This window comes from Eupeodes corollae, chromosome 1 (genome assembly GCF_945859685.1).
Source record: "Eupeodes corollae chromosome 1, idEupCoro1.1, whole genome shotgun sequence".
In the NCBI taxonomy this organism is placed as follows: domain Eukaryota; kingdom Metazoa; phylum Arthropoda; class Insecta; order Diptera; family Syrphidae; genus Eupeodes; species Eupeodes corollae.
This window is the reverse complement of record NC_079147.1, coordinates 268216179-268241684: the sequence shown is the minus strand read 5'-3', so window position 1 is coordinate 268241684 and position 25506 is coordinate 268216179. Positions and strand designations below refer to the sequence as shown.

Sequence of the window (25506 nt, the reverse complement as noted above, 5' to 3'; positions counted from 1 at the left end):
GGCTTCTTTCGAAAGCCTAAAGATTTGAATGAATCTAAAAGCGAGCCAAATTAGATTTTGTAATGTAACTCAAAAAGATCTTTTATCTACTACACACATATGTTCAGCCAGATCCACCCGATTTGAAGCATCGCGTAGTTTCCTTCGAATCTTTGCTTGCTCCAAAGTATTTTCTTCTTCAATTTCATTTTCACCGAAAAAAAAATCAATAGTAGACATGCTTTTGGCTTTCGCGATCCGTAAAATATTTTATCAACAAGGAATTTGTGATTGACTGAAAATTTGATAATCAACAAATATTTTGACAACCATAATACCAAGACTGTCATTCACAATAGATCTAATTTCTGAAGAGCGTTCACAGTTTATCAAAAATTTTGATTGCTGACAACGATAATACCAATTCATCAATTTCATTGAAAAATGTCAACTAGCGTATTGATAATTGACAACCGTAATAGGGCTGTAAGTAATTAGAACTAAGTTTAGAAATGTTTTTGTCAAATCCAAAACGCCTGATTTTTATTTGAAATTACGTTTTGTAATACAATTAAGACGATAGGAATTTAAGAAATAGTTTAGCAGGCTCTTTAAACTACTTAACTTTGCTTACGAAATCTCCTCTGCCATAATATGTGAACGTCTTAAGCCCATCTTAACCGCTGTTTTTTTGAGCTAAGAATGCCCTCTCTCGAGCGACCGACTTGAACCGTTCGCAGGGCTTTAATGGGTTAAATATTTATTCGCTATTTTAAAGTATTAGTCGTTAATATTCTTACTTGGCTACATTGCTGTTGGTTGTAACACCATGAAGAATCTAAGCATATTTATAATTAAAAAAGAAAAACACATTTGACTTACATTGATTTTATATCTAACATCCAATTAAGCTTATAGTGTGATGTATATTTTTTTATTTTCTTGTTCACATACAGAATAGTTTTCATCTTATTTTTTTTTGTACAATATATTATTTGTATACATATATGCCTATTTATTTACCCCATTTACACACAAAATACGTATTGATACACATTAAAACTTTCGTTATTTATCAAATGCATTCAAACATTGCCGGATTTACTGGGATTCCCTTCACATAAAGTGAACAAAAACAATTTGATGAATAACGGATAAATTAATATGATAACAATACAATATATGTTTGTATAAAAGTGGTATAATTATTCGGACATTAGTGTTTTGTCTCTGCAATTTAACATTTTTTGTTTGTAATAGCACTTCTATTCCATTACCGCACAAGTGAATTTCTACTTACATTTAAAAAACAATTTTCTTTTAATTTCTAAAACATAGGACAACAATTAAATAATTTTCTTTTCTCTTTTCTTTTTTTTTCCATTTTCTTTAAATCTCTGCGTGTACATGGCCATTGTTGCTAGTTACTAGTTTACTTTATCTTTATCTTTTCACTTAAACACATAATCAAAACAATAATTTGAGATTTATCTTATTAATTTTTTCCTGTTTTGTCGAAAGTATTTTGTTTTTGTTGTTGTTGATATTTTGAGGAATCAATTTAGTTTACCAATTGGATTTAATGAAGTTAATGAGGCCATTGGTTGAGCCATCATGAGATGATACTGGACTGCCATCAGCTAATTCGGGTTCAATTGCCTTAGCCAATTGCTTGCCCAATTCAACGCCCCATTGATCGAAGGAGTTGATGTCCCAAATAACACCCTGTGTGAAGATTTTATGTTCGTACATTGCTGTAAAACGGGAATATATATAATAAATTATTAGATTCAAAACCAGCAAAAGAAGATGGATTAAAGATCTTACCAATAATTGCACCAAGGGTGAAGGGTGTGACTTTCTTTACAACAATTGAATTAGTTGGACGATTGCCTTTGAATGTTTTATGTGGCAGTAGTTTCTCGAGTTTCTCACCAGACATACCGGCCTTTTCGAGTTCGGCTTTGGCCTGTGCTTCGGACTTGCCTGTCATCAATGCCTCAGTCTGAGCCAAGAAATTGGCGAGTAGAATTTTATGATGGATACCGCCAGCGATTGGATTTTGAGTGACTGCCGGCGCAATAAAGTCACAAGGAATGAGACGAGTACCCTGGTGAATCAATTGATAGAAGGCGTGTTGGCCATTGGTGCCGGGTTCACCCCACACAATTGGGCCGGTATTGTAGTTTACAACTTCTGAGCTCTTGGTTACGAATTTGCCATTACTTTCCATATCACCCTGTTGGAAATAAGCCGCAAACCGATGCAAATATTGATCATAGGGCAGCAGAGCGTGTGTTTCTGCGTTATAAAAGTTGGAGTACCAGACTCCAAGAAGGGCTAGGATAACAGGTGCCTAGAAAATAATTTGTATCGTTTATTTCTTTCACATTCAAATTTATATATTTTTTTTACATTGGCTTCCAATGGTGCTGTTTTAAAGTGTGAATCCATGTAGTAGGCTCCTTCTAATAGATTTTCAAAGTTTTCAAAACCAATTGATAGGCAAATCGATAGACCAATTGCTGACCATAGGGAATAGCGTCCTCCAACCCAATCCCAGAAGCCGAACATGTTCTTGCTGTCGATTCCAAAAGCAGTGACTTTCTCTTTGTTTGTTGAGAGAGCAACAAAATGTTTAGCTACTGCAGAGGGCTACAACAAAAACAAAAAATGTATTATCTGTTCATTAATATATATGTTAAATCACATTTTGACTTACATCCTTCGCATGTTCCAATAGCCATGTCTTTGCCGATGTAGCATTAGTGATTGTCTCTTGGGTTGTAAAAGTCTTTGAGGCGATAATGAACAAAGTTGTTTCATAGCTAACTTTCTTGAGAACCTCTGCCATGTGAGTACCATCAATATTTGACACAAAATGTGATCTCAATCCCTTGCAGTAAGGCTTGAGAGCTTCGGTAACCATCAATGGACCCAAGTCTGAGCCACCAATACCAATATTGACCACATCGACAATTTGTTTGCCAGTGCATCCGCGCCAAACTCCCGAGAGCACTTGATTGGTGAACTCTTTCATGTGTTGCAATTCGGCACGTACTTCTGGCATAACGTCTTTACCGTCAACCAGGACGGCATCGCTGGACCGATTACGTAATGCTGTATGCAAGACAGCCCGATCTTCAGTGATGTTTATATGTACACCAGAGAACATAGCTTGCCGGGCTTCTTCAAGCTTACGAGATCTGGCCAAATCCAACAACATAGACCATACTTCAGGGGTGACACGATTTTTCGAGTAATCCAAAAGAATATCACCATCGTTGGGTGTTTTCAAACGTAAGCTAAAATAAAAAAACAGATTTTGATTTATAAGTTATATGCATTCAATTTTATAACAAATTCGGGATTAGCTGTAGATCTTATGCAATGTAATCATTCCACAATGTAATCGTGAAATTTTAAATGTAAACACTTGCTTGGTAATGGCGATCATACAATTATACATATGTGCAACGATTATCGCTTATTTTATGACTTTACTTACAGCGATAAGTACAAATTAGATAGTCAGCCTTATCACAGGCCCCGTCGTAATAGATTCGTAGTACGAACCCCGAATAATTGTATCATTGGTCCCGTCGTACTAAAAAAATTTGCTACGAAATTCGGAGTTCGTGAAAATTGGTATCACTAGCCCCGAATGAATAGGAAGTTTGGCAGTTTTTTCTACGAACAATTATTTTGATCGGAGTTTTTAAAACGAACAAAAAATTAAGCTTTCGAAGATAAATTAAATAAAAATAAAATATATGAAAAGAATCATGTAAGTTTTACTATTGTTTTAATGTGAAAGTGCCCAAGAATTTTTCAAAAATCCCTAAGGAGGAAGTGATTTCGTTTTGGGAAGCAGTAAAAATAGAGTTAAATAGCTTAGGCCCACCTTCTAAGGACACCTCTAGCTGGAAAAAAGTAAATTGAATAAATTAGTCCAAACTTTTTTATAATTTAATTTAATTCTTAAGTGTGGTAAGATTGGAAGGCATAAATCAAGAGGAACATGGTTGGGAACAAAAAAGAATGCAAAGCTACAGGTGGCGGAGCAAATAGAATGCATTTTTTTAGCAGCCTCGAAGAAGGTGTTATAAGAATGAATGAACTTTGACCAGCGGAATAAAAGATCCACAATCTTATATATTCGAAAATTCTTCCGAGCCTTTAGAATCAAATGAACCTTGTGAAAAGAACCAAATTGCCGATGTTTCGATGTTTTCAGACGTAGTTGATGTGGGAAATATTCCACGGCGTCTTCCAACCACTTCGCGTCAATCATATAATTCATCCAGTCTTCGTGTATTTTCTTCATTTATTGCAAAGATTGCAACGACAATACTATCAACTTTTAAGATAGGTAGAAATGGCGATCTCAAGGCAACCTAGCCTGAGATCCAATTAGCGCTTTAGTGCGCCGTTTTGATACCAAAATCAACTTTTAAAGACAAAAACAAATAAAAATAAGAACAAATCGAAAGATGAAAAACAAACTTTTATTTAATTTTCTTATTTTGACGCATATCAGCTGATTTTAAAACTCCGAAATTAGTATTTCTGTGTGGCAATGCTTTCTTGAATTCGTTCGGGGCTTATGATGTAAATGTATTCGTATTCGTAGCGTAACACAATTTTCGGGGACTCGCTACGAGGGACTCTGTGATAGGGGTGAGTGTTGTTTATACCTACAAATATGTATGCATTGTATAAGGCTTCGGTTAGTCATTTGAGTATAGCTAATCATTTGGTTACGTTAATGAAATTCACTTTAAAAGCAATAGGTGGAGAATTATTTTGTTTTCAGACTACAAATAGTTTTAATTTCAATATAAAATGTATTCTGATTTTATGAATTACATGGAAGAACCAAAAAATTAAATCACGAGTCGACTGTCGATTTGTACACCTTCTAAACTACTATGAGGGTTCAATGATACATACTTTGGATTCTTGAAGCAATCATGTGAATTGTGTAATGTAATTTTAATTGATACACCGCTCTAGAATGACGTACATTGCACCAGCTTGAGCAATTGAAAAATAGGTACCTCGAATAGGGTGACGCCTTGCAAACGAATAGATTTAAGTCGTTTTTTTTGTCATCGTGACTTTATACACATTCCAATATTAGTCCCTGCTGTGTCAAGTTTCTATTCTTACTTTGACTAAGGCCTTTCAGAGTAGTGAAAAGAAGTAGACCTCAGAGGAAACTCCGGCACGTTGATGCGACTTCTATCACATAACATGACGATTATGAAGAGTTTTTTCTCTTCCAAATTGGAACAACTTTAAAGTTCAAGTTTACATTGACTTTTGGTAAATAAATTGTCTGGAATGATCTCCCTAAATTTAGACCCAAAAAAGATTACTTGGGAATTATAACCAATAACTCTTCAACGACTACATATTTATAATAGGAATAACCTAGATATATGTAAATCCAATTATACTCATCGCCCACTGTGGTATACAGAAAACGGAAAAAAACCTAAACATCATTGGCTTTACATACAGCGCCATTCGTAAGTTTTGCAATAACCCTGAGGAAACAAACTCCTTATGACAAATGCAAATTCAAAATATGAAAAACTCAGAATGCACCATATAAGAAATAATAAGAACGCCTCGGAGAAATTAATTTAGAGGAAGATCTAAGAAATGTGAACTTTAACCAGTTCGCAAATTTAATTCCGTAATTCTAAGTTAAATTAGTTTTATTTATCGCTAAAACTTAAAAATTCATTTGAGCTTAGCTTAGTTTCTTATATTAGTATTCGTTTTTAAATAAATATATTAGTTTTTCAGACGGTGAACTACCATCGGCAGTAAATGATAAGATCAATGAATACTGATTTTGACATAATTGTCAAATGGGGAATCAAAAGCCGTTAAGAATTTAATCTCGTGTTGGATAGGGTATCTTGGATAGGTGGATTTTTAGATACCTTGTTGAACGAGTTGGATAGCTGTATTGAGAAATCTGTCAAAAAATAAAAACAACTTTCAGCTGTTCACAAAAAGACACTAACACTGGAGGCAAGAGCTAGCAAATTGGTCATCTACAAAACGAGAACAAAATAAGTCAATTTGAAGTTTAAAAAATAGATCATAATTACATTCTAAAATTCGGAGGCAAATAGCTTCTTCATCTTCTATTATGTACAGAACATCATCATATGAAACTTCAACTTACATTGGTCGCATTCACAAAGCTAGTGGCTACGTAGTCAAGGGATTCTGATTGGCTTAATCTAACTACAAAAGTAGTTGAAATTTCCCCTCCGACGTAGTGTACAAAATTAGGCTACAAAGTTAGTGGAGAGTGATTTTGACGTTTCACAATCAGCTGCTCGGTAAAGTAACACGAATTCAAAATGAAATAAATTGTTTAATATTTATATACAAATATAAATCATTTAAATTGTGTTTAAATGTGATTTTATTGAATTAAAAAAAAAAAAAAAAAAGATAAGTTAAAGTTATCAAATCAAAAATGTTTCTTATTTTATATATTTGCATTTGTCAATAATATGACAGTTCCAGATTGACTAGCTTTGTAGTGTAGTTTTGCATTCACAAAACTAGTTGACTTTTGACTACGTAGCCACTAGCTTTGTGAATGCGTCCATTTTGTATCTTTTTGTCTACCAACAAATACAGAAAGCTGAAATCAATTTTCAAGTTTCTTGGAATTCAACTATGTGTTGAATCAGCCATTTCATCAGATATCTGCATACATACCCAGAAATTCTTGGATTCCTTTTTTGGACATCTAATCTGTTTTTGATCAGCTGTTATTTACATGTAAAACACTAACAAAAAGGTATACGGTTACCCTATCTGTCTGAGATTGAACGCAGCCATAGATACGATATCCGGATACCTTTTATTTAGTGTTTTACGTGTACGAAAATAGCTGGGTTATCAAAAAAGGAATACAATGTTATCCAAAAAAGCTATGTGGTATACGTGTCGAAAGGTAAAGTAACATCTGGCGGAAAAGATTTTATTGGGAGTTATACGAGCCTTACAGCGACTTGCCACTGGTCAAAAACTGCGTGTACAACCTTAAGATGGCTAGGGCATGTCGAGCGAATGAACATCGATAGGTATTCAACGCCAAGCCTGAGGGAACAAGAAGCAGAGGCAGGCCTCATCTCCGGTGGAGTGATCAAGTTGAGGCCGAAGCACGTTAACTTGGTATTCGAAACTAGAGGCAGCAATCTAGAGATCTAGTAAGCTGGCGAAAGTTATTACATGATGCCCAGGAGCACAATGCGCTGTAGCGACAACTAAAGTAAAGTAAAGGTAGATAAAAGTGGCTACTCGATAGAACAGCTGATTTAAAATAAGTTTCAATGGGAAGGTTCGGGCAACACAAAATTTCCACCAACACATCTAGTTAATTTTTTATGTGTCATTAATTTCAAATTCAGAACTTTACTTCGCAAACTTCTATTTTTTAAGTTTATAGTACAAAAAGTACCAACAAAATTATTGTCTACAAAACACTCCTCAGGTAAGCTAAAACTCCATCACGATTTATATATTGTATTGTAATATTAGGTATTTCTTTTCAAAATTGACAAGAAACCATTTTAAATAAAAGGATTAAATGAAGTTGTGCAGAAAATAAATAAATTATAGAGTAATGAAAGGCGTTTTTATTGGTAAATGTACACGCAGCACATCAAAATCTTACACACTAAACAACAACAAAGAAATAGTGCGGATAAATAAGGCAGTAAAAATAGTGCATATAAATAGTTCAGATAAAGTTTTGGAATGCTTGGAATAGAATGACACTTTATCCAGTTCCAGAAATATTGTTTACTTAAAGGTTGTCAGGGTTTTATTATTTGGGAATGCCTTCGTATTTTTCTTGCGCTCTGTTTTCAATTGAATACAAATAAATTGGTTTGAAATATTAATCTACGATTAGACTGTCAAATATTCAATGCGTTGACTACTTGACATCACCCAAAAAATCATCAATAATCACATCACGCCATTGGTCGGGATTAAAGGCTCTCCCAAACCAACGTGAAAGTGGCACATTCGCCGACGCGGCATTATTTATTTGTCATTTTTGTTATCATTGTGAATAATTTGCCCTGATTTTCTTCACGTCAGTTATCGCAGTGTAAGTTTATTTTGAGAAGAGAAAGTTTTATTGTGGCGCTGAATGTTTCGCGTTGATTTGTCTCCTTTCCGACAGGAAAACTGAGTTGCCAAAATCTCCCCTCACATCCTTCTTTTGGCTTTTAGTGCCTGTCTACATTGGATTTTTAATGCTGGGTTTCATTATGTTCGTTGTGTCCATACGATGAAAAGAAAATCAATCTGCACATCCCTATCTCACATCCTTAAAATCTATCTATCTTTCACTCATACAATACAAAATCTTTCAAGTTGAATCCAAGAATATTTTTGCAATTGGGCTGTAATCTACCCATCTCTCTCTTTTTCACTCACATATAATCTACCTGTCTCACTGCTTGCACCTAACATTAAAAATTAAATGTGGACAGGCACTCTTATGTCATTTCAATCTTTCAATTCATACTCAACTCTATTCTGAATGGACCTGCATGTACACATTAACTTGAACTTTTATTCAACTTTACATAAAAACAACACAGATACCAACTTCGAGATTTAAAATAAGAGTGCATATAATAAAACGCGGCTAATAGTGAACATATGTTTTATTCACACTTTCCATTACTGCAATAGCTATTATTTACCAATAAAATACGCCTAAAGTTGAGCTTTCAGTTGAATCAAAAAACATGATCACCTGTCATTTTGACATGATTAGACTTGACTTGATAGTTAGGTAGATTTTTCTTGACTACAAGTTGCCTTAATTGGAAGGCAATTTTTTGGCAGCTGGCCAATCAGATGTTAGAAACTTGCCTTACTCTCAAGTCCTTTGTGTCGCCTGAACCTGCCCAATGTGATGAAACCTAAAGATTAATTTTAAATTTCTATGTTTTTTTGGTAACAAAGATCCGGTGAATTATTACAACTCATGAAAAATTTTGTTTTTACAATAATTCAAATCTCAAAATTAAAATATTTGCCTCAATTTTTTGAACAAAAAAAGGTGTTTTTACTTTTTGCCACCTATCTTAACTAAGGTATCCAACTGGTTGAACAAGGTTTCTTAAAATCAGATCAAGGATAGATTATCCAACAGAAAATTGAACGCCACCAAAGCTGTCTATTGTCGCAAAAGCGTAAAACACTACCCTAATGCCACTATCTAAGTATGGGACTTGAATCCAAAAGACTAAACAGCTATCAGATCATCTCTTGTGGTGTGATCACATATTTAACATCGCCAAAATGGCATTGAGTTCTTAGGTTATCTTCGATGGTGCCAGCAGTAAAATATTCATTTTTGAGCACAATAAATCACTTAAGTCTCTTCATCATAATTCAAAAGAGAGCTTTAAGAACGATAGGCTGCAACGTTTGCAATACTCAAACACCTAGGCAGTGTTTTATGCTTATCATCATTTTAACAAACAAAGCTCTGATAAAATAACAAGTTGCATTCCTCCCACCAAACGATTCAACTATAATACCAGTATTTTTGAGGCCATTTTCGGCAGCACAGAGTACAGAGCCGTACTACACGAATGAGAACACGAATGCTTTAATTCTTTGCAATGTGCAAATCCAATGTGCATGGCTATCTACTTTCTAATTCTATCCTATCTATCAATTTAAAGATTGTCATAACCCCTTGAGTGTCATGAAAACATTGATATTGTTTCGAAAAAATATATGAATTAAATTGTATAAGTTAATTGAGACACTCTATATGCGAAACAGGAAAAAATGGTTATTTTCATTAATTGTAAAAAGTTTGGATTTTATTGGTTTTAAAAAACAAAGTGCTTAAAATTTATGTTTCACCATTTAAATCAAGAAAAGTATATTTTATTTGTACTAGCAATCTGTATTTTCATACAATTTAAACACAAACTTAGATTTAATATAAATTGTATTTGTTTTGAAGATTAAATATTCTTTGTTAGGCATCGTAAAAGATAGATGGAATATTTTTTTTAATTATTATGTACATAATAACATATTTTTCTAGAACGAGTAAATAGTTCAAATTTTGTATGTCTTTATTTATTTATTAGACTCTAATTTATATCAGGTCCGAAGCTATAGGCGAAGATGGTATTCCGCTAAGATTTTTGAAACTTGTCCTACCCTGCTTGATTAACGCTCTCACTCATGTTTTTAATCACTGTATTGTCACTTCTACGTTTCCTATTGCGTGGAAAGCAGCCAGGATAACTCCTGTTCCGAAAAAGCCCACACCTTCCGAACTCGCCGACTACCGGCCAGTAAGCATTTTACCTTGCATGTCCAAAGTTCTCGAAAAAATCCTTACTAAACAAATTATTGACCATTTTACGTCCAAAAGATTGCTGTCTCCATACCAATCTGGATTTAGAGCTAACCATTCCTGCTCTACAGCAATGGTAAAGATCTTAGAGGATATTAGACTTGAATACGATAAAGACAATATCTCAGTACTGTGCCTATTGGACTTCTCGAAGGCTTTTGACAAAGTTGATCATCGAGTTCTTTGTCAAAAACTTGAGCACTACTTTGGTTTTTCGAATTCAGCTGTTCGTCTCATTGGTAGTTATTTGTGTAACAGAACTCAGCGTGTATGTGTTGGAAAAAATTTTTCAGCACATACGTACTTGAAGATGGGCGTGCCACAAGGCTCTATTCTGGGGCCAATTTTGTTTTGTGCCTTTATCAACGATTTGCCTTCGGTTTGTGAGCACGTCTCTTTTCATCTATATGCAGATGATATACAAATTTATCTCTCACGTAGAATCGGTTTAATAGAGGATCTTGTCTTTCGCGTTAATGAAGATCTTGAGAGAATTTCTAACTGGGCTAAGGAAAATGGTCTAGTACTCAATCCCAATAAAAGTCAAGCCCTACTAATTTCTAAGAAAACATACAACCATAGAGATCTACCTTCGATTACTTTGAATAGTGCCCATGTTAGTTTTGTAGATTCTGTGACTAGTCTTGGATTCAAAATCTCTAGGGATCTCTCTTGCAGAGACCATATAAATTATGTCATTGCACGTATTTACGGAACTTTAAGAAAACTATGGGTATCTAATTCTTTTACTCCTCAAGAAACAAAACTTCGTCTTATGAGAACTCTACTCGTACCAATCATTTCCTTTTCTGAAGTCGTGTATCCGAAACTGGATTCTTTATCTGAATACAAACTACGTGTGGCGCTTAATGACATGACTCGCTACGTTTATGGTATTCGCAGATATGACCACATCTCTGCTTTCAGCAAAAAAATTCTTAAGTGCACTATGGTCGAATACGTAAATTTCCGTATTTGTATCTTTCTCCACAGAATTATTCGCACAAGAACACCTGAGTACCTTTATGAAAAAATTGAGTTCTGTACATCGTCAAGAACAAATAATCTAGTTATTCCAACTTTTAGATATCTAAATTCCTCACGGTTGTTCTTCGTTCACAGCATTCGCCTTTTTAACTCTTTGCCGGTTAGCATTAAGAGGATAACGGATGCAGTAAGTTTCAAGACCGAGGTTTTTAAACATTTTTCGAACAACTAGGATGTTAAGGGGGAAATAGGAAAGAAGAAGAGAGGAAAAGTCTTATATGTATTATTAATAAAAAAAAAATAAAAAAAAAAATAAAAAAAAAAAATATTTTTAGCAGCCTAAGTATTATCTTATTGTATATAAAATCAAACAGCACTTTAATTGTTCAACCAAAGTACAAATACTATAAAAGACATTGTCTTAGTGTATTGCTTACAATAAAGAAATTGAAATTGAATTGAATTGAATTGAACAAATTTACATTCTAAAAACGCCATCAAAGTCAACTACGTTTGGTTTGTTTGCATAGTAATTAAATTTAATTTTTTTCATTTCATTACCGCTAAATATCTTTATAGAGTAAAACAGAATATGTATTTTTATTTGTCGTTGTTTTCCTAAAATACACAATTTGCGTGAGTTTAATTTAGATTTTTTTTAAAACAGCTGTATGCTACATATAGTATGTAAATTTCGCCGAACCTATGAATATCATAATATAGGTACTATCTATTTTTAGCTATAGTACTTTCTTATATTTCCAATAGACATTTTCCATTTTTATCTGAAATCAAATAATCTTTTTTTTATCGTTTTTTTGTATAGATACATTTTGCTATTCCTTAATTGGTTTCTATTGAAATATATTAATTAAAGTAATGCATACGAGAATGAACAACGAACGGAGAGAAAGAAGAAGAAAATCAAAAACAAAATGATATTGATGATAATAGGAAAGAAAACGAAATTTTATATATCTTTATTCAGAAAATGTTGAAGGATGAATTTACGATTGGTTGAATGATTAACTTTGTTTTGTTGTTGTCTATTATATCAAACCTATTGTTAAGGACATTATATTTCTAAAAATAAAGTTTTTATTTTATATACTCGGTCGTTATGGGGCTTCTACATTATACATTATATATGAACACAAGTGAATAAAAGAAAATTGATTTATTGATTTGAAGTTCGTGAGAATGCTTTTACTATCAGTAATGATTGAAACGTTAGAACTATTAACTGAGTATTGAGCTATTTTTAGTTTAGGTTTTCTGTTTTGTATTGTATTATTTATACGATGAGCAATATATTCAAATAACATGATACATATGTATGTATATAGGAATCATTCTCCTAGGAAGAGGTATAATTTTGTGATTACATGACAAAACTAAAAAAAAACATAAGATGTCGGTTATATCGAAAAGGAAAAGGCATCAAAAAAGTTTAAATATTGAAATGTTAGTTTTTTTTTACTACGCCTAAATAAATAAGCTTTAAATAATGTTACACCAAACGCTTCTAATACGCCGAAGAATGTATGTTTGTCACTGTATCGTGCAGAAACTACAGGTTCGATTTAAATGAAACTTTGCAACAATATAGCTCATACCTATTAAAAATAAAATATAAACTATACAGATATTTTATAAAAGTTCTCCCATCTGCCAGTAATTATGACTTGCACTGCAAAAACTATGGTTGAAATTTGTATCTTAAATAGTCTAGAAAATAACATGTAACATCATTATGTACATCTATCCTCACGAACTATAGCTTTTAAAGTAACTATTATTGAGATCATAGTCAAATTTACATACAGTGCATGGCCATATTATTAGACGCATTTTAGATTTTATGCTAAATCTCAATTTTAATCAGGTTTTTGAATATTGTAATGCATGTAAATTATTTTGTATGCAGAATATAAACTATTTCCTACTTTATAAAAATAAAACAACAGATTTATAAAATTTTGTTTCTATAATATTTAAAAATATTGCGTATAATCTAATAGTTATAAAAAATTCTGCAGTGCGTCTAATAATATGGAAAGAGACTGAACATTACACAACAGAGAACAAGGATGCCTTAAAGTAGCTGTTTGCCTCTTACGTCTTCAAGACCAAACCGCAGAACCAATTTTGATGAACAAAAACATGTGCTCAAGTTGAAAGTAACTACAATACAAAGTTCATTGAAATATGTACAATACAAATATTGACTATGCTAAGAAAGGTTATTTACTTAAAAATTTGAAGCCATTTGGCAGGTGCTACCAACATAAGGGACTTGAAAATAAGTCAAGCTTCTACTAGCATAAGATTGGCCACCTGCCAATAAATTTCTATTCAATTATGGAAACTTTATGGGAAAATTGAATGGGAAGTTAAGCTAAGTATACATGAATGGAAGATTTTTAAATTTTGGCCGAACTGTCAAAAGCCATCCAATTAGGTGCGAATTGCCAATTTTCTTTCAAGTGAAAGTTGTCTGTTTATACGATTGATCAATTTTTTATCAAATATTAGAAAATTTTGGTGGAAAATCGACTAAAAATTTTGTATTTCCCAATTAATAATTGGTCGCATTCACAAAGCTAGTGGCTACGTAGTTAAAATTCAACTAGCTTTGTGAATGCAAAACTACACTACAAAGCTAGTCAATCTGGAACTGTCATATTATTGACAAATGCAAATATATAAAATAAGAAACATTTTTGATTTGATAACTTTAACTAATGTTTTGTGTTTTTAAATACAATAAACTCAAATTTAAGACACAATTTGAATGATTTATATTTGTATTTAAATATTGAACAATTTATTTCATTTTGAATTCGTATTTCTTTACCGAGCAGCTGATTGTGAAACGTCAAAATTGTTCTCCACTAACTTTGTAGCCGAATATTTTACACTACGTCGGAGGGGAAATTTCAACTACTTTTGTAGTTAGATTTAGCCAATCAGAATCCCTTGAATACGTAGCCACTAGCTTTGTGAACGCGACCATTGTTTGTTTACTCGGTTGGAAGACTTAAGAAAACAATAATGGACGACAATTTTTGTCTATTGTGAATGATAATTTTCGAGTAGTCTGTCGATCTTTATCGTCTAAATGTTTTCTGTTCGGCAGAGTGAAACAATGAATTTTTTGACAAAAATTTAAATGTGTTTTGCTTGTTTTAGACATTACTTCCAAAATAATAAAATGGCTCAACTTTACGGATTAAGACACGCGTTTTTTATCTTTGTGCAAATAAATAATAATTATAGCAATTTAAGAGCGAGGAAAATTTATTTATATTTTAAATTAATTTTCAAAGTTCACTTATTCACATACAATACACGCAAAAATGCTTGATTTTGATATTTCTTCCTTAATTTTTGTTCACTGTTGCCATATTTGACTTTTTGTTGTTGATATTTCTTTGATTTAAGTGCTCCAATGCTTACTTTTTGTACATTGCTTACCCAAACTCCCACACACTCCAAATTCTAGTGATCCTAAGCAGGGGGGTTGCATACTTTGCTGTTAGTACGCCGCCGGCCGGCCGTACTATCAATTACAAAAAACTTGTTTTAGGCTCAAAAAACGAAATACAAAAATAGTAGGGTTAAGTCCGAAATAGAATTTTTTTATGACTTAAAGGAGTTTCCTCGCCTTAATATTTAAAACATGTTCTATTGAGACCACTACCTAACTGTAAAAAAGGCTCAACTTTCCATTACCGCAGCACGAATTTCGACTCGCGGTTTGTTTTATTCGATAGATACGTGCAAATAAATAATAACTATAGCAATTTTAGAGCGAGGAAACATTTATTTCTATTTTTAATTAATTTTTAAAGTTCACTAAAGTTGATTTTGACATTTCTTCCCTGTTTTTTGTTCAGTGTTGCCATACTTGTTTTTTTTTCTTGGTAATTTCTTTTATTTTAGTGGTCAATTGAAAAAGTACTTTGCATATACCCAAACTCGCACCCACCCCAAATCCTATAGTGACTCCAAGCCTAGCTGTTAGTACGCCGTGCTATCAATTAAAAAAACTTGTTTTAGGCTCACTAATGCTATACAAAAAAAGTTGGGTTAAGTCCGAAAAAGAAAATATTTTTTTTATGACTTAAAGTTGTTTCCTCACCCTAATATTTAAAACATGTTCTATTGAGACCACTACCTAACTGTAAAAAAAATCAGAAGGAAATTCGTGCTGCGGTAATGGAAAGTCGCCCCGTAAAAAATCTCTGTCGATTGAGATAGACAATACCAAAAAAAAAATATATTGATACTTACGACTGTTGTCGCATCAAAAGTAAAACGACACTTACAAGTGAAAACAACAGGTCGTGTAAAAACATTTAAAAAATATGTATAGAATATAAAAAAGTGAAACAAAAGTGTAGCAGGCAATATCGACTTCCATGTAAAATTTGTTCATGCGTCTAATCCCTTTCAACCTTTTTTGTAGAAAAAGAAGCTTACTTTATTTTGCCAAACGGCAACTTTTTATTTCTTTCAATTTTCGTAGTTTTCAAATTCTTTCAAAACGCTCACAGATAATCATAATTCTAAGTTTAATTGAAAGCTGAAGTTTATTACTCTGTGATTCATTTATTTTCTGAAAAATTCTATTAAAATGCAAAATACAGGACGATATGGAATTGTAGCTTGCGAGAAGAGTGTTTTGTAGACAATTATGTTTTTGGTAGTTTTGCCACAATCAACTGAAGAAGGAAGTTAGTGAAAAATTTACGTTCGAAGAAAGAATTTGACTGTAAATGAAGTCCCTTATGTTGTTTGAACCTACCCATTTTCACTTTTTTTAGTTTCCAAGTTGGTTTTGCTTTTTTTTATGATTTTAGAATTTAACTACATACTTCTTAAAATTTTACTTAAATTAAAATCATTTTAAATTTAAGTATATTCATAGTTCCATATGAGCTCCGAGCTTCCGTTATTTTAAATTGATAGGTGAATTTCTCAGTTGACAGATTTTTCCTGCACGATTTCTTTACAGAAAGTCGGTTCACAATAATGATTTCGCATAATGGTATGAGTCACTTTAGAAGAATATCATTTTAATATTTGAGGATAAAATAATAGTATCCGGGGCAAGCACTTTACACTGTCAATATTTGAATGATTTTATTTATAAGAGGTGTGTTCAAAAAGTACCAGGAATTTTTTTATTGTGTTGGTATGCATGCCTCTAAAGTATGATGCAATTTTCAGCTACAGTTGTGTTCATAAAAATAGCAGTGCTCTCCAAATAAAACAAAAAGGCCTTCAATATCAACGTTATAATATATTTCATTAAACTTCTAATAACTAACTAAATTTTTTTATTCATAATAACAGAAAATAAGTATCATCGATTTTTTACCGTTAGCTTTGTCACAGTAAAAACATTTTTTTTAAGTATATGGGTGTTCATAAAAATAGCAGTGCATGACAAAGTACTTGATCTATTATGTAAGAAGTAAGAAAAATTGTAATAAGTTATATGAAAGTATACAAATAATGTTAGCTTACAATAATTAGTACTTTGTTGCATAACCATTGTTTTTTATGATGCTTCGCATCTACGTAGCACCGAGTCCACTAAAACCTGACACCTCCCGACTGGTATTGCGTTCCACGAATCAAGCACTGCTTCCCACAATTTTTTCGAATTCTTGGGTTTTGCTTTATGAACTGCGTTCTTAACATCCCCAATTGAGGATTGAGCGGGACACTTATTCTGCGCAAACCATGCTTTTTGCATTTTTTGACGTATGCTTTGTTTCATATTCTTATTGGTATACCCAAACCAACGTCATTTCCTCTTCAGCATAAGGTAACATAACCTCCGCAAGAATTTTCACAAAGTCGGTTGCATCCCTTATACCCCCGATAGGATAAATAGGCCCGACCCCGTAATATGTAAAGCAAGCCCATATCATAATTTTCCTCCACCATGCTTTACTGTTTTTATAGTGTACCCTGGACCGATTGCTGCATTTTAGGATCTTCTCACATATTCTTGACGACCCTTGGACCCAAAAAGGACGACTTTACTTTCAACGCTGCACAAAACATTCCTCCATTTCTCTTTTGCCCAATCTCTATACGCTTAACAAACTCCATTCTCTTTGCCACATGTCTTCCTTTTCGTCAAGAATAGTACATTGCGTGGACTTCGGGCTGGTAACTTCGCTTATAAAATACGTCTTCGTATTATTACAGCGTTAACAGACGGTTGAAGTCCATTTCTTGTTTTCCTAGAGTCTATGGAACGGTTCTGTTTTGCTAACTGAACAAGTTTTCTGTCAGTTCTTTAGTAGTCATCTTTTTTGGGCCTAGTTTATTTAGCCATTTTACTGACCATTTTTGCTGAGCAGCCTTCGATGTCTTGAATATTTTGGTAGGTTTTTCCTCCAAACGCAGTTTTCTAATAAGTTTTCGAATTTCTTCTGTGCAGTGTCTTAACCTCCCATTGCTTATTTTTGAGCAAATATTTATTAATTTTGTATATGCTAGAATGTTACAAATACTTAAAACTGTAAATATTAAAATATTTATATACCGAAAAATAAAAATATTAATTTTTAACACTTTAATTATAAAATCAAAAGCACTGCTATTTTTATGAACACTCTATATCCAGAGAGTTTGAATAATGTGTCTTCACCGGGAAAAGTAGAGTATAACTTCAAGATACAAGTCCCTAATATAAAAACGAAAGACCGTTAGATGCAAGTAACATGATAATTTTTTTGTAAGAATTTCCGCTATTTAAATAGTTGACAATCTAATAAAATGTAAACAGCACTGCTATTTTTATGAACACATCTGTACATACTTAAATTAAAATCATTTTAAATTTAAGTATATTCCTAGTTCCATGTGAGTTTTGAGTTTCCGTAATTTTCTCAATTGACAGATTTTTCCTGCACGATTTCTTAACAATCATAATTACACATAATTATATGAGTCACTTTACACTTGAGTTGAGTAATGATTTCAGACGAACATTATTTTAATATCTCAGGATATTTTAAAATAATAGTATCAGGAACAAAACCGTTACACTATCAATATTTGAATGATTTTATTTATAAGATAATGGTTGTAGAATTTCACGGTAAAAACTTAAATTTAATTTCTTTTCAACTTAAATTGTGAATAACTTTTTAAGGAAAATATTTATGTAAAATGATATATTGGTTGTTCATATATTGATTGTTTTATGTATTGATTGTACATAATTCCAAAGCTAAAAAGAGGCTTGGATGCAACACCATACCGCTTGTCTATTTTTTTTTTAAACTTAAGCTAGATATTATCAACATTACGTGCGTTTTGTTCGCATTTCATACATAGTAAAGTGAGAAATTCCCAACAAAACGATCCACAGTGGACAGATTTTTGTATTTAAAAATTGGTACTACTGAAAGAAGATCTGTCAAAATAATAATAAAAAACTTCAAAAAGGGGGTTTGTTCGTAGACTACTACATTAACATGTGGTGTTGAAGCGAGCTTGAAGCTCGCTTCAATTCTTTATATACCTGAATCGAGTTGAGATTTATTTATACTAAACTGAGATAAACCTTTTTTGGAAACATAGCAAAACATAAATATCTTTTCTATTGCTTTTTCTTGCAAAATAAACGCAGTTAGTCCATTTTCACTTACAAAACTAAATAATGTCAACAGTTATAGATTTCAAATGCAGAACTACTCAACAAACACAGCCATCGAGATACAAATGCAATATCAATCGTACCAATATTTGAGAACGAAATCACATAAGATCCATTCGAGGTTCGTATAAATGTCAAAAACCTATCCATAGTGAGATTCTACTTTAACTTTTATCGGTGTTATTCTCACTATGGATATTGTTTTTGTTATTCGTGTAAAATCCTACTTTACTATGGATAGATTTCTCAACAAAACACGGGTAGTTTTTCTTATAAAAAAGTACTGATTGCATTTTTCTTTACAAAATTTTGATTAGAATGAAATAATTTAAAATTAATACCTTCAACTATTCACGTGATGTTCGAGTCGAACATCAATTTTTAGCAATTGTGTGTGGTATTTTGTGCAGATTTTAAGATTTCAATTTTTATGAAACACAAGACAACAATATTTTGTATATGATAAAATTAATTAGAAGCCAAAATCTTTAATTTTTCTTTAATCGAGCGAAAAATCAATTCTTACAAACATTTAGTAATGTGTTTTGTATATGAAAAAAAACCGTTACTGCTAAACATTTTACAAGATGTCAAAAACGTTATTCTTAGTTGTATTTTGTATAGAATTATTTTGGAGATAAACCCCGTGTTTTTTGACATTCTATAAATAGTATAGTAGAAAGTTCCCAAGAAAACGCATCGGCAGTAGCCAGGTTTTTGTATTTAAAAGTTGGTACAACTGAATTAAGATCTGTCAGAGTAATAATAAAAAAAACACATACACAAATAGAAGAAAGTTGTGAAAATCAAAAGCTAAAATTAACTTACCAAAAAAAACTAACTAAAACTAATAAAATCGACAATTTTCAAGAATAAATGGTAAGAAAACATTTGGAAATCGAGATTCTATAAAAAAAAGTTCATTTAACAATTGCAGCTTTGACATAAAATATAAACTTCAAGAAGGGGGTTTGTTCGTAGACTACTACATTATAATGTGGTCTTGAATCGAGTTAAAATGAGCTTGATTCCCCGACCGGAATCGAATGAAAATATGTGAAGAAAAACCGATGTGTAGGAGTTGGTTTTACAGATAATGCATTATGGTGTGTTTATTTGCATGTTTGTGTACAAAAAATATAGTTTTATTTTAATTAAATTAAAACAAAATTGCACATGGAGTTGGTACCATATTCTTATATGGTGCTGAACTATTCAGTTTTTTTTTGTTTAACACGAATCTAACTATCTCACTTAAACTTCATAACATAGGAACACCATTTGTATTTAAGAAAGTGCTGTCAAACTTAATCATTTTTCAATCTTCTTGTGCGGTGGAAACACTTAAAAATCTATACTGAGATAAACCATTGGTGGAAACAAAATCTGGTATAATAAGCCCATCTTCACTAACAAAACTAAATAATATCAACAGTAATAGATTGACTTTTTTCATCAATGGAAAACACATGATCACAAATGCACAACTACTCAACGAACACAGCCATCGAGATACAAATGGAATATCAATCGTACCAACATTACGTGCGTTTTGTTCGCATTTCATATATAGTAAAGTAAGAAATTCCCAACAAAACGATCCGCAGTGGCCAGATTTTTGTATTTAAAAATTGGTACAACTGAAAGAAAATCTGTCAAAATAATAATAAAAAACTTCAAAAAGGGGGTTTGTTCGTAGACTACTACATTAACATGTGGTGTTGAAGCGAGCTTGAAGCTCGCCTCAATTCTTTATATACCTGAATCAAGTTTAGATTTATCTATTCTAAACTGAGATAAACCTTTTTTGGAAACATATCAAAACATAAATATCTTTTCTATTGTTTTTTCTTGCAAAATAAGCCCAGTTAGTCCGTTTTCACTAACAAAACTAAATAATATCAACAGTAATAGATTCGTTTTTTCCGCAATGGAAAACACACATGATTCCAAATGCAGAACTACTCAACAAACACAGCCATCGAGATACAAATGCAATTTCAATCGTACCAACATTTGAGAACGAAATCACATAAGATCCATTGAGGCTCGTATAAATGTCAAAAACCTATCCATAGTGAGATTCAACTCTAACTTTTATCGGTGTTATTCTCACTATGGATATTGTTTTTGCTATTCGTGTAAAGTCCTACTTTACTATGGATAGATTTCCCAACAAAACACGGGTATTTGCGAACGAAATCACATAAGATCCATTCGAGACTCCTATAAATGTTAAAAACCCATCCGTAGTAAGATTCTACTTTAACTTTTATCGGTAGTATTTATACTGCGGATTTTGTTTTTGTTATTCGTGTAAGATCCTACTATTGAAAGATTTTCCAACAAAACACGGGTAAAATCATTTTTGTCCGTAAAATATTCCAGGTAACAAATATTTTTTTGCAGGTTTTTCTTCGATTTATAAAAAAATCGTTAATTGATTTTGTTTGCAAAATTATACTAGTTATTATTGTTTGTATAACAACATTTATTTGTAGTCGATATCTCTATCTTCTCTTCAGGTATGGGTGGCGACATTCCTTTAAAAACCTTTCATTTAGATTCTAGGGACCTTGAAATGTCGAGAAATGTCAACATTTCAAATAATATCTTATTTGAATGTAAGTTTTTTTTAGGCTTTATTTCATGAAAACGAAAGTTAATAATTTGAATGTTATGATGTATATACATAACATACAGAATATAAACCAGCGTTGGTAGATCTCTAACCATTTTGTTTAACGGTTTACATTTTGACGATAGTTAATTAAAGGGTGATTTTTTTGAGGTTAGGATTTTCATGCATTAGTATTTGACAGATCACGCGAGATTTCAGACATGGTGTGAAAGAGAAAGATGCTCAGTATGCTTTGACAGTTCATCATGAATAGACTTACTAACAAGCAACGCTTGCAAATCATTGAATTTTATTACCAAAATCAGTGTTCGGTTCGAAATGTGTTTCGCGCTTTACGTCCGATTTATGGTCTACATAATCGACCAAGTGAGCAAACAATTAATGCGATTGTGACCAAGTTTCGCACTCAGTTTACTTTATTGGACATTAAACCAACCACACGAATGCGTACAGAAGAGAATATTGCGTCTGTTTCTGAGAGTGTTGCTGAAGACCGTGAAATGTCGATTCGTCGCCGTTCGCAGCAATTGGGTTTGTGTTATTCGACCACATGGAAGATTTTACGCAAAGATCTTGGTGTAAATCCGTATAAAATACAGCTCGTGCAAGAACTGAAGCCGAACGATCTGCCACAACGTCGAATTTTCAGTGAATGGGCCCTAGAAAAGTTGGCAGAAAATCCGCTTTTTTATCGACAAATTTTGTTCAGCGATGAGGCTCATTTCTGGTTGAATGGCTACGTAAATAAGCAAAATTGCCGCATTTGGAGTGAAGAGCAACCAGAAGCCTTTCAAGAACTGCCCATGCATCCCGAAAAATGCACTGTTTGGTGTGGTTTGTACGCTGGTGGAATCATTGGACCGTATTTTTTCAAAGATGCTGTTTGACGCAACGTTACGGTGAATGGCGATCGCTATCGTTCAATGCTAACAAACTTTTTGTTGCCAAAAATGGAAGAACTGAACTTGGTTGACATGTAGTTTCAATAAGATGGCGCTACATGCCACACAGCTCGCGATTCTATGGCCATTTTGAGGGAAAACTTCGGAGAACAATTCATCTCAAGGAATGGACCGGTAAGTTGGCCACCAAGATCATGCGATTTGACGCCTTTAGACTATTTTTTGTGGGGCTACGTCAAGTCTAAAGTCTACACAAATAAGCCAGCAACTATTCCAGCTTTGGAAGACAACATTTCCGAAGAAATTCGGGCTATTCCGGCCGAAATGCTCGAAAAAGTTACCCAAAATTGGACTTTCGGAATGGACCACCTAAGACGCAGCCGCGGTCAACATTTAAATGAAATTATCTTCAAAAAGTAAATGTCATGGACCAATCTAACGTTTCAAATAAAGAATCTATGAGATTTTGCAAATTTTATGCGTTTTTTTTTTTTTAAGTTCTCAAGCTCTTAAAAAATCACCGTTTATAACTTAGAAAAAGTTCTGAATATGTTCGTTTAGGACCGTATGTGTGGAGCACACACACTAAGTATTATTTTGAATGCACACGCAATCAATTGATATAATTCGAAATAAATTTCAATTACACCAACTGACGTCATAGTACCTATATCAGAAAAAAATGTATTTAATTATTTGAAATCAAGCGAGACAAACAATGAAAATCTTGGCACTTTTTCTATTGAAGATAATTTTATTGTTAAACAAAAATAAAGCAAAAAAATAAAAACAAATAACTTATAAACATCTTTTACAGACAGAGATAAAGAATGTCATTGAAAAAGCCGGGTAACGAATACAAAAAAAAAACTAAAATAATTTATAGGTAAACCTTGATCTTGATTGTTGAACATTTCCAAGTGTTACTCAGAAGAAACATGCTTGCTAGTCAACACTTAATTAACCAGCTAAACAATTAAATATCAAGTATTAAGTGGCTATGACACGATATTATGGGCCCATATTCAAGCTCACCTCGTAACAACTAGTTGGTAGTTGGAAAACAGTACAGAGAGAATGTTGTTTAATTTTCCTCAGGCATAATAAACAATCAAGTTCAATATGCCCGCCCGCCGCCGCCGGGGGAAAAAACATGGAAACTATTCTGTGTGCAAAATTCAAGGTTGAGCCAGTGACCTACATCTGCTAAATAAACCAATAACCCCTCAGAACGGTAGTCCTTTCACTTTCTGCGTACGCGATAATCTTTCAAGAATAGTTCAAACACCAAGAGTGCCAAAAAAAGCACAAATTTTATTTATATGTAATTTATGTAATCTCAAAACGTTGCAATTGGGGTGGTAGGTGGGCAGAGATGATGATGGTGATGGTGGGTGCGGGTGCGAAAGATAGTAAGCTCGCGATGATACGGGGTGATTTTCTTTATTTTTTTTCCGTTTGATGTAGGTATCTACTCTTCGTTCAATATTTGTGTATATACCGGAAATTTATAGGTAGGTAGAGGATAGAGGTACATCTCCTACGTTGTTACCATTACCATTGCCGTTGAATTCGTCGACGTTGTCGTCGAACGTCGAGTCGAGTAGAGTATAGAGTCGAGAGTTACTAGGTGGTAAGTTGTAGTTGTAAAGGACGACAAATTGTGGCTATTTTTAAACATTTTCTCTCCGTAGGGAGAGCGATTTTCGATTTCGTTATGTTAGACAAAAAAAAAAAGACCAAAATTCAGAATTCACAGGTATACAGAGCTTATTTCAATTTTTCTTTTCTTAACAATTACAGAATAAAGAATTTTCAATTCTGCAATTTATATTCTTTCCTCTTGGGAATGCTAAAAGCTTACCTGAATTTATCAAATCGCCCAGCATCTTTAGCAAAGAGTTCATTGATATTAATTTTACTGCCATTCTCATTGTAGTATTGTTGCAATTTTTGATAAGCGGGTTCAGTTGTTAACAGCGGTAGGCCGGACATGATTTTTAAGTTTTTCTTTTCTTTTGTTGCTTTCTAAAACGTTACACTTTGAATAAAATTTAAAATGTTAACTAATTCACTATGAGGATGGTATGCACACGTATACGAACGATTATGTTTTCGGTTGGTTTTTATTAAATGAAATGAAGAATTCTTGTCCAGTAGCGGTTTGGGCAGTAATAAATTAATTTCACTCTTTGGATTGGAACTGATATCAGCCGAACAGCAGTCGTTTATGTGCTCAATGTCAAATGAAGAACATGTCGGTATGGTAGGTTGAATTAGATTGAAGACACGAACCAGGGAATTATTTGACATTTGGACTTGTTTGATTTTCAAATAATATTGAAGTTTAAGGTTGTCTGCGAACTTGGAAAGTTTTATTGGAGTTTTTGATTGAAAATATAATAGTTTTACAAAATATTTCTGTAAATGGTCACGTACGGTGATCAATCCAAATATTTGAATAAATCAAATGTTGTCTGTTCACATACTAACTTTTGGTTTTCTTACTTTGTATTGTTTGTTGATTGCCCCCAAAGATTGGGAAAACTTCCACAGCACGAATATTCAACTGCGTTTCTGGCTCATCTTTCCATTACCGCAGCATGAAGTTCGACTCGCGGTTTTTTTTATTTAACAGATGTGTGCAAATAAATAATAAATATAGCAATTTTAGATCGAGGAAACACTTATTTCTTTATTTAAAATTAATTTTCAAAGTTCACTTTTTTACATACAAAGCACGCAAAAATGGTTGATTTTGACATTTCTTCCAAGTTTTTTGTTCAGTGTTGCCATACTTGCTTTTTTTTGTTTGGGATTTCTTTGATATTTGATTTTAGTGCTCAAATGCAAAAAGTACTCTCAT

At 32.8% G+C, this 25506-nt stretch overlaps 1 protein-coding gene across 2 annotated transcripts; it reads right to left on the bottom strand.

Annotated features, from left to right (window-relative positions):
* Positions 1-857: 857 nt before the first annotated feature.
* Positions 858-24878, bottom strand: LOC129952778 (glucose-6-phosphate isomerase). 2 transcript variants are annotated; one of them, XM_056065604.1, is made up of 6 exons: positions 24746-24878; positions 24505-24681; positions 2702-3284; positions 2395-2634; positions 1807-2335; positions 858-1733 (listed from the first exon to the last, which is right to left on the bottom strand). In XM_056065604.1, exons 2-6 carry the CDS (start codon positions 24633-24635, stop codon positions 1546-1548), a joined length of 1671 nt encoding a protein of 556 aa, XP_055921579.1. In that variant the 5' UTR covers positions 24636-24681; positions 24746-24878; the 3' UTR covers positions 858-1545. The 2 variants fall into 2 exon arrangements, with proteins under 2 accessions (XP_055921579.1, XP_055921574.1); XM_056065599.1 differs by having other exon boundaries at positions 24505-24876.
* Positions 24879-25506: the final 628 nt, after the last annotated feature.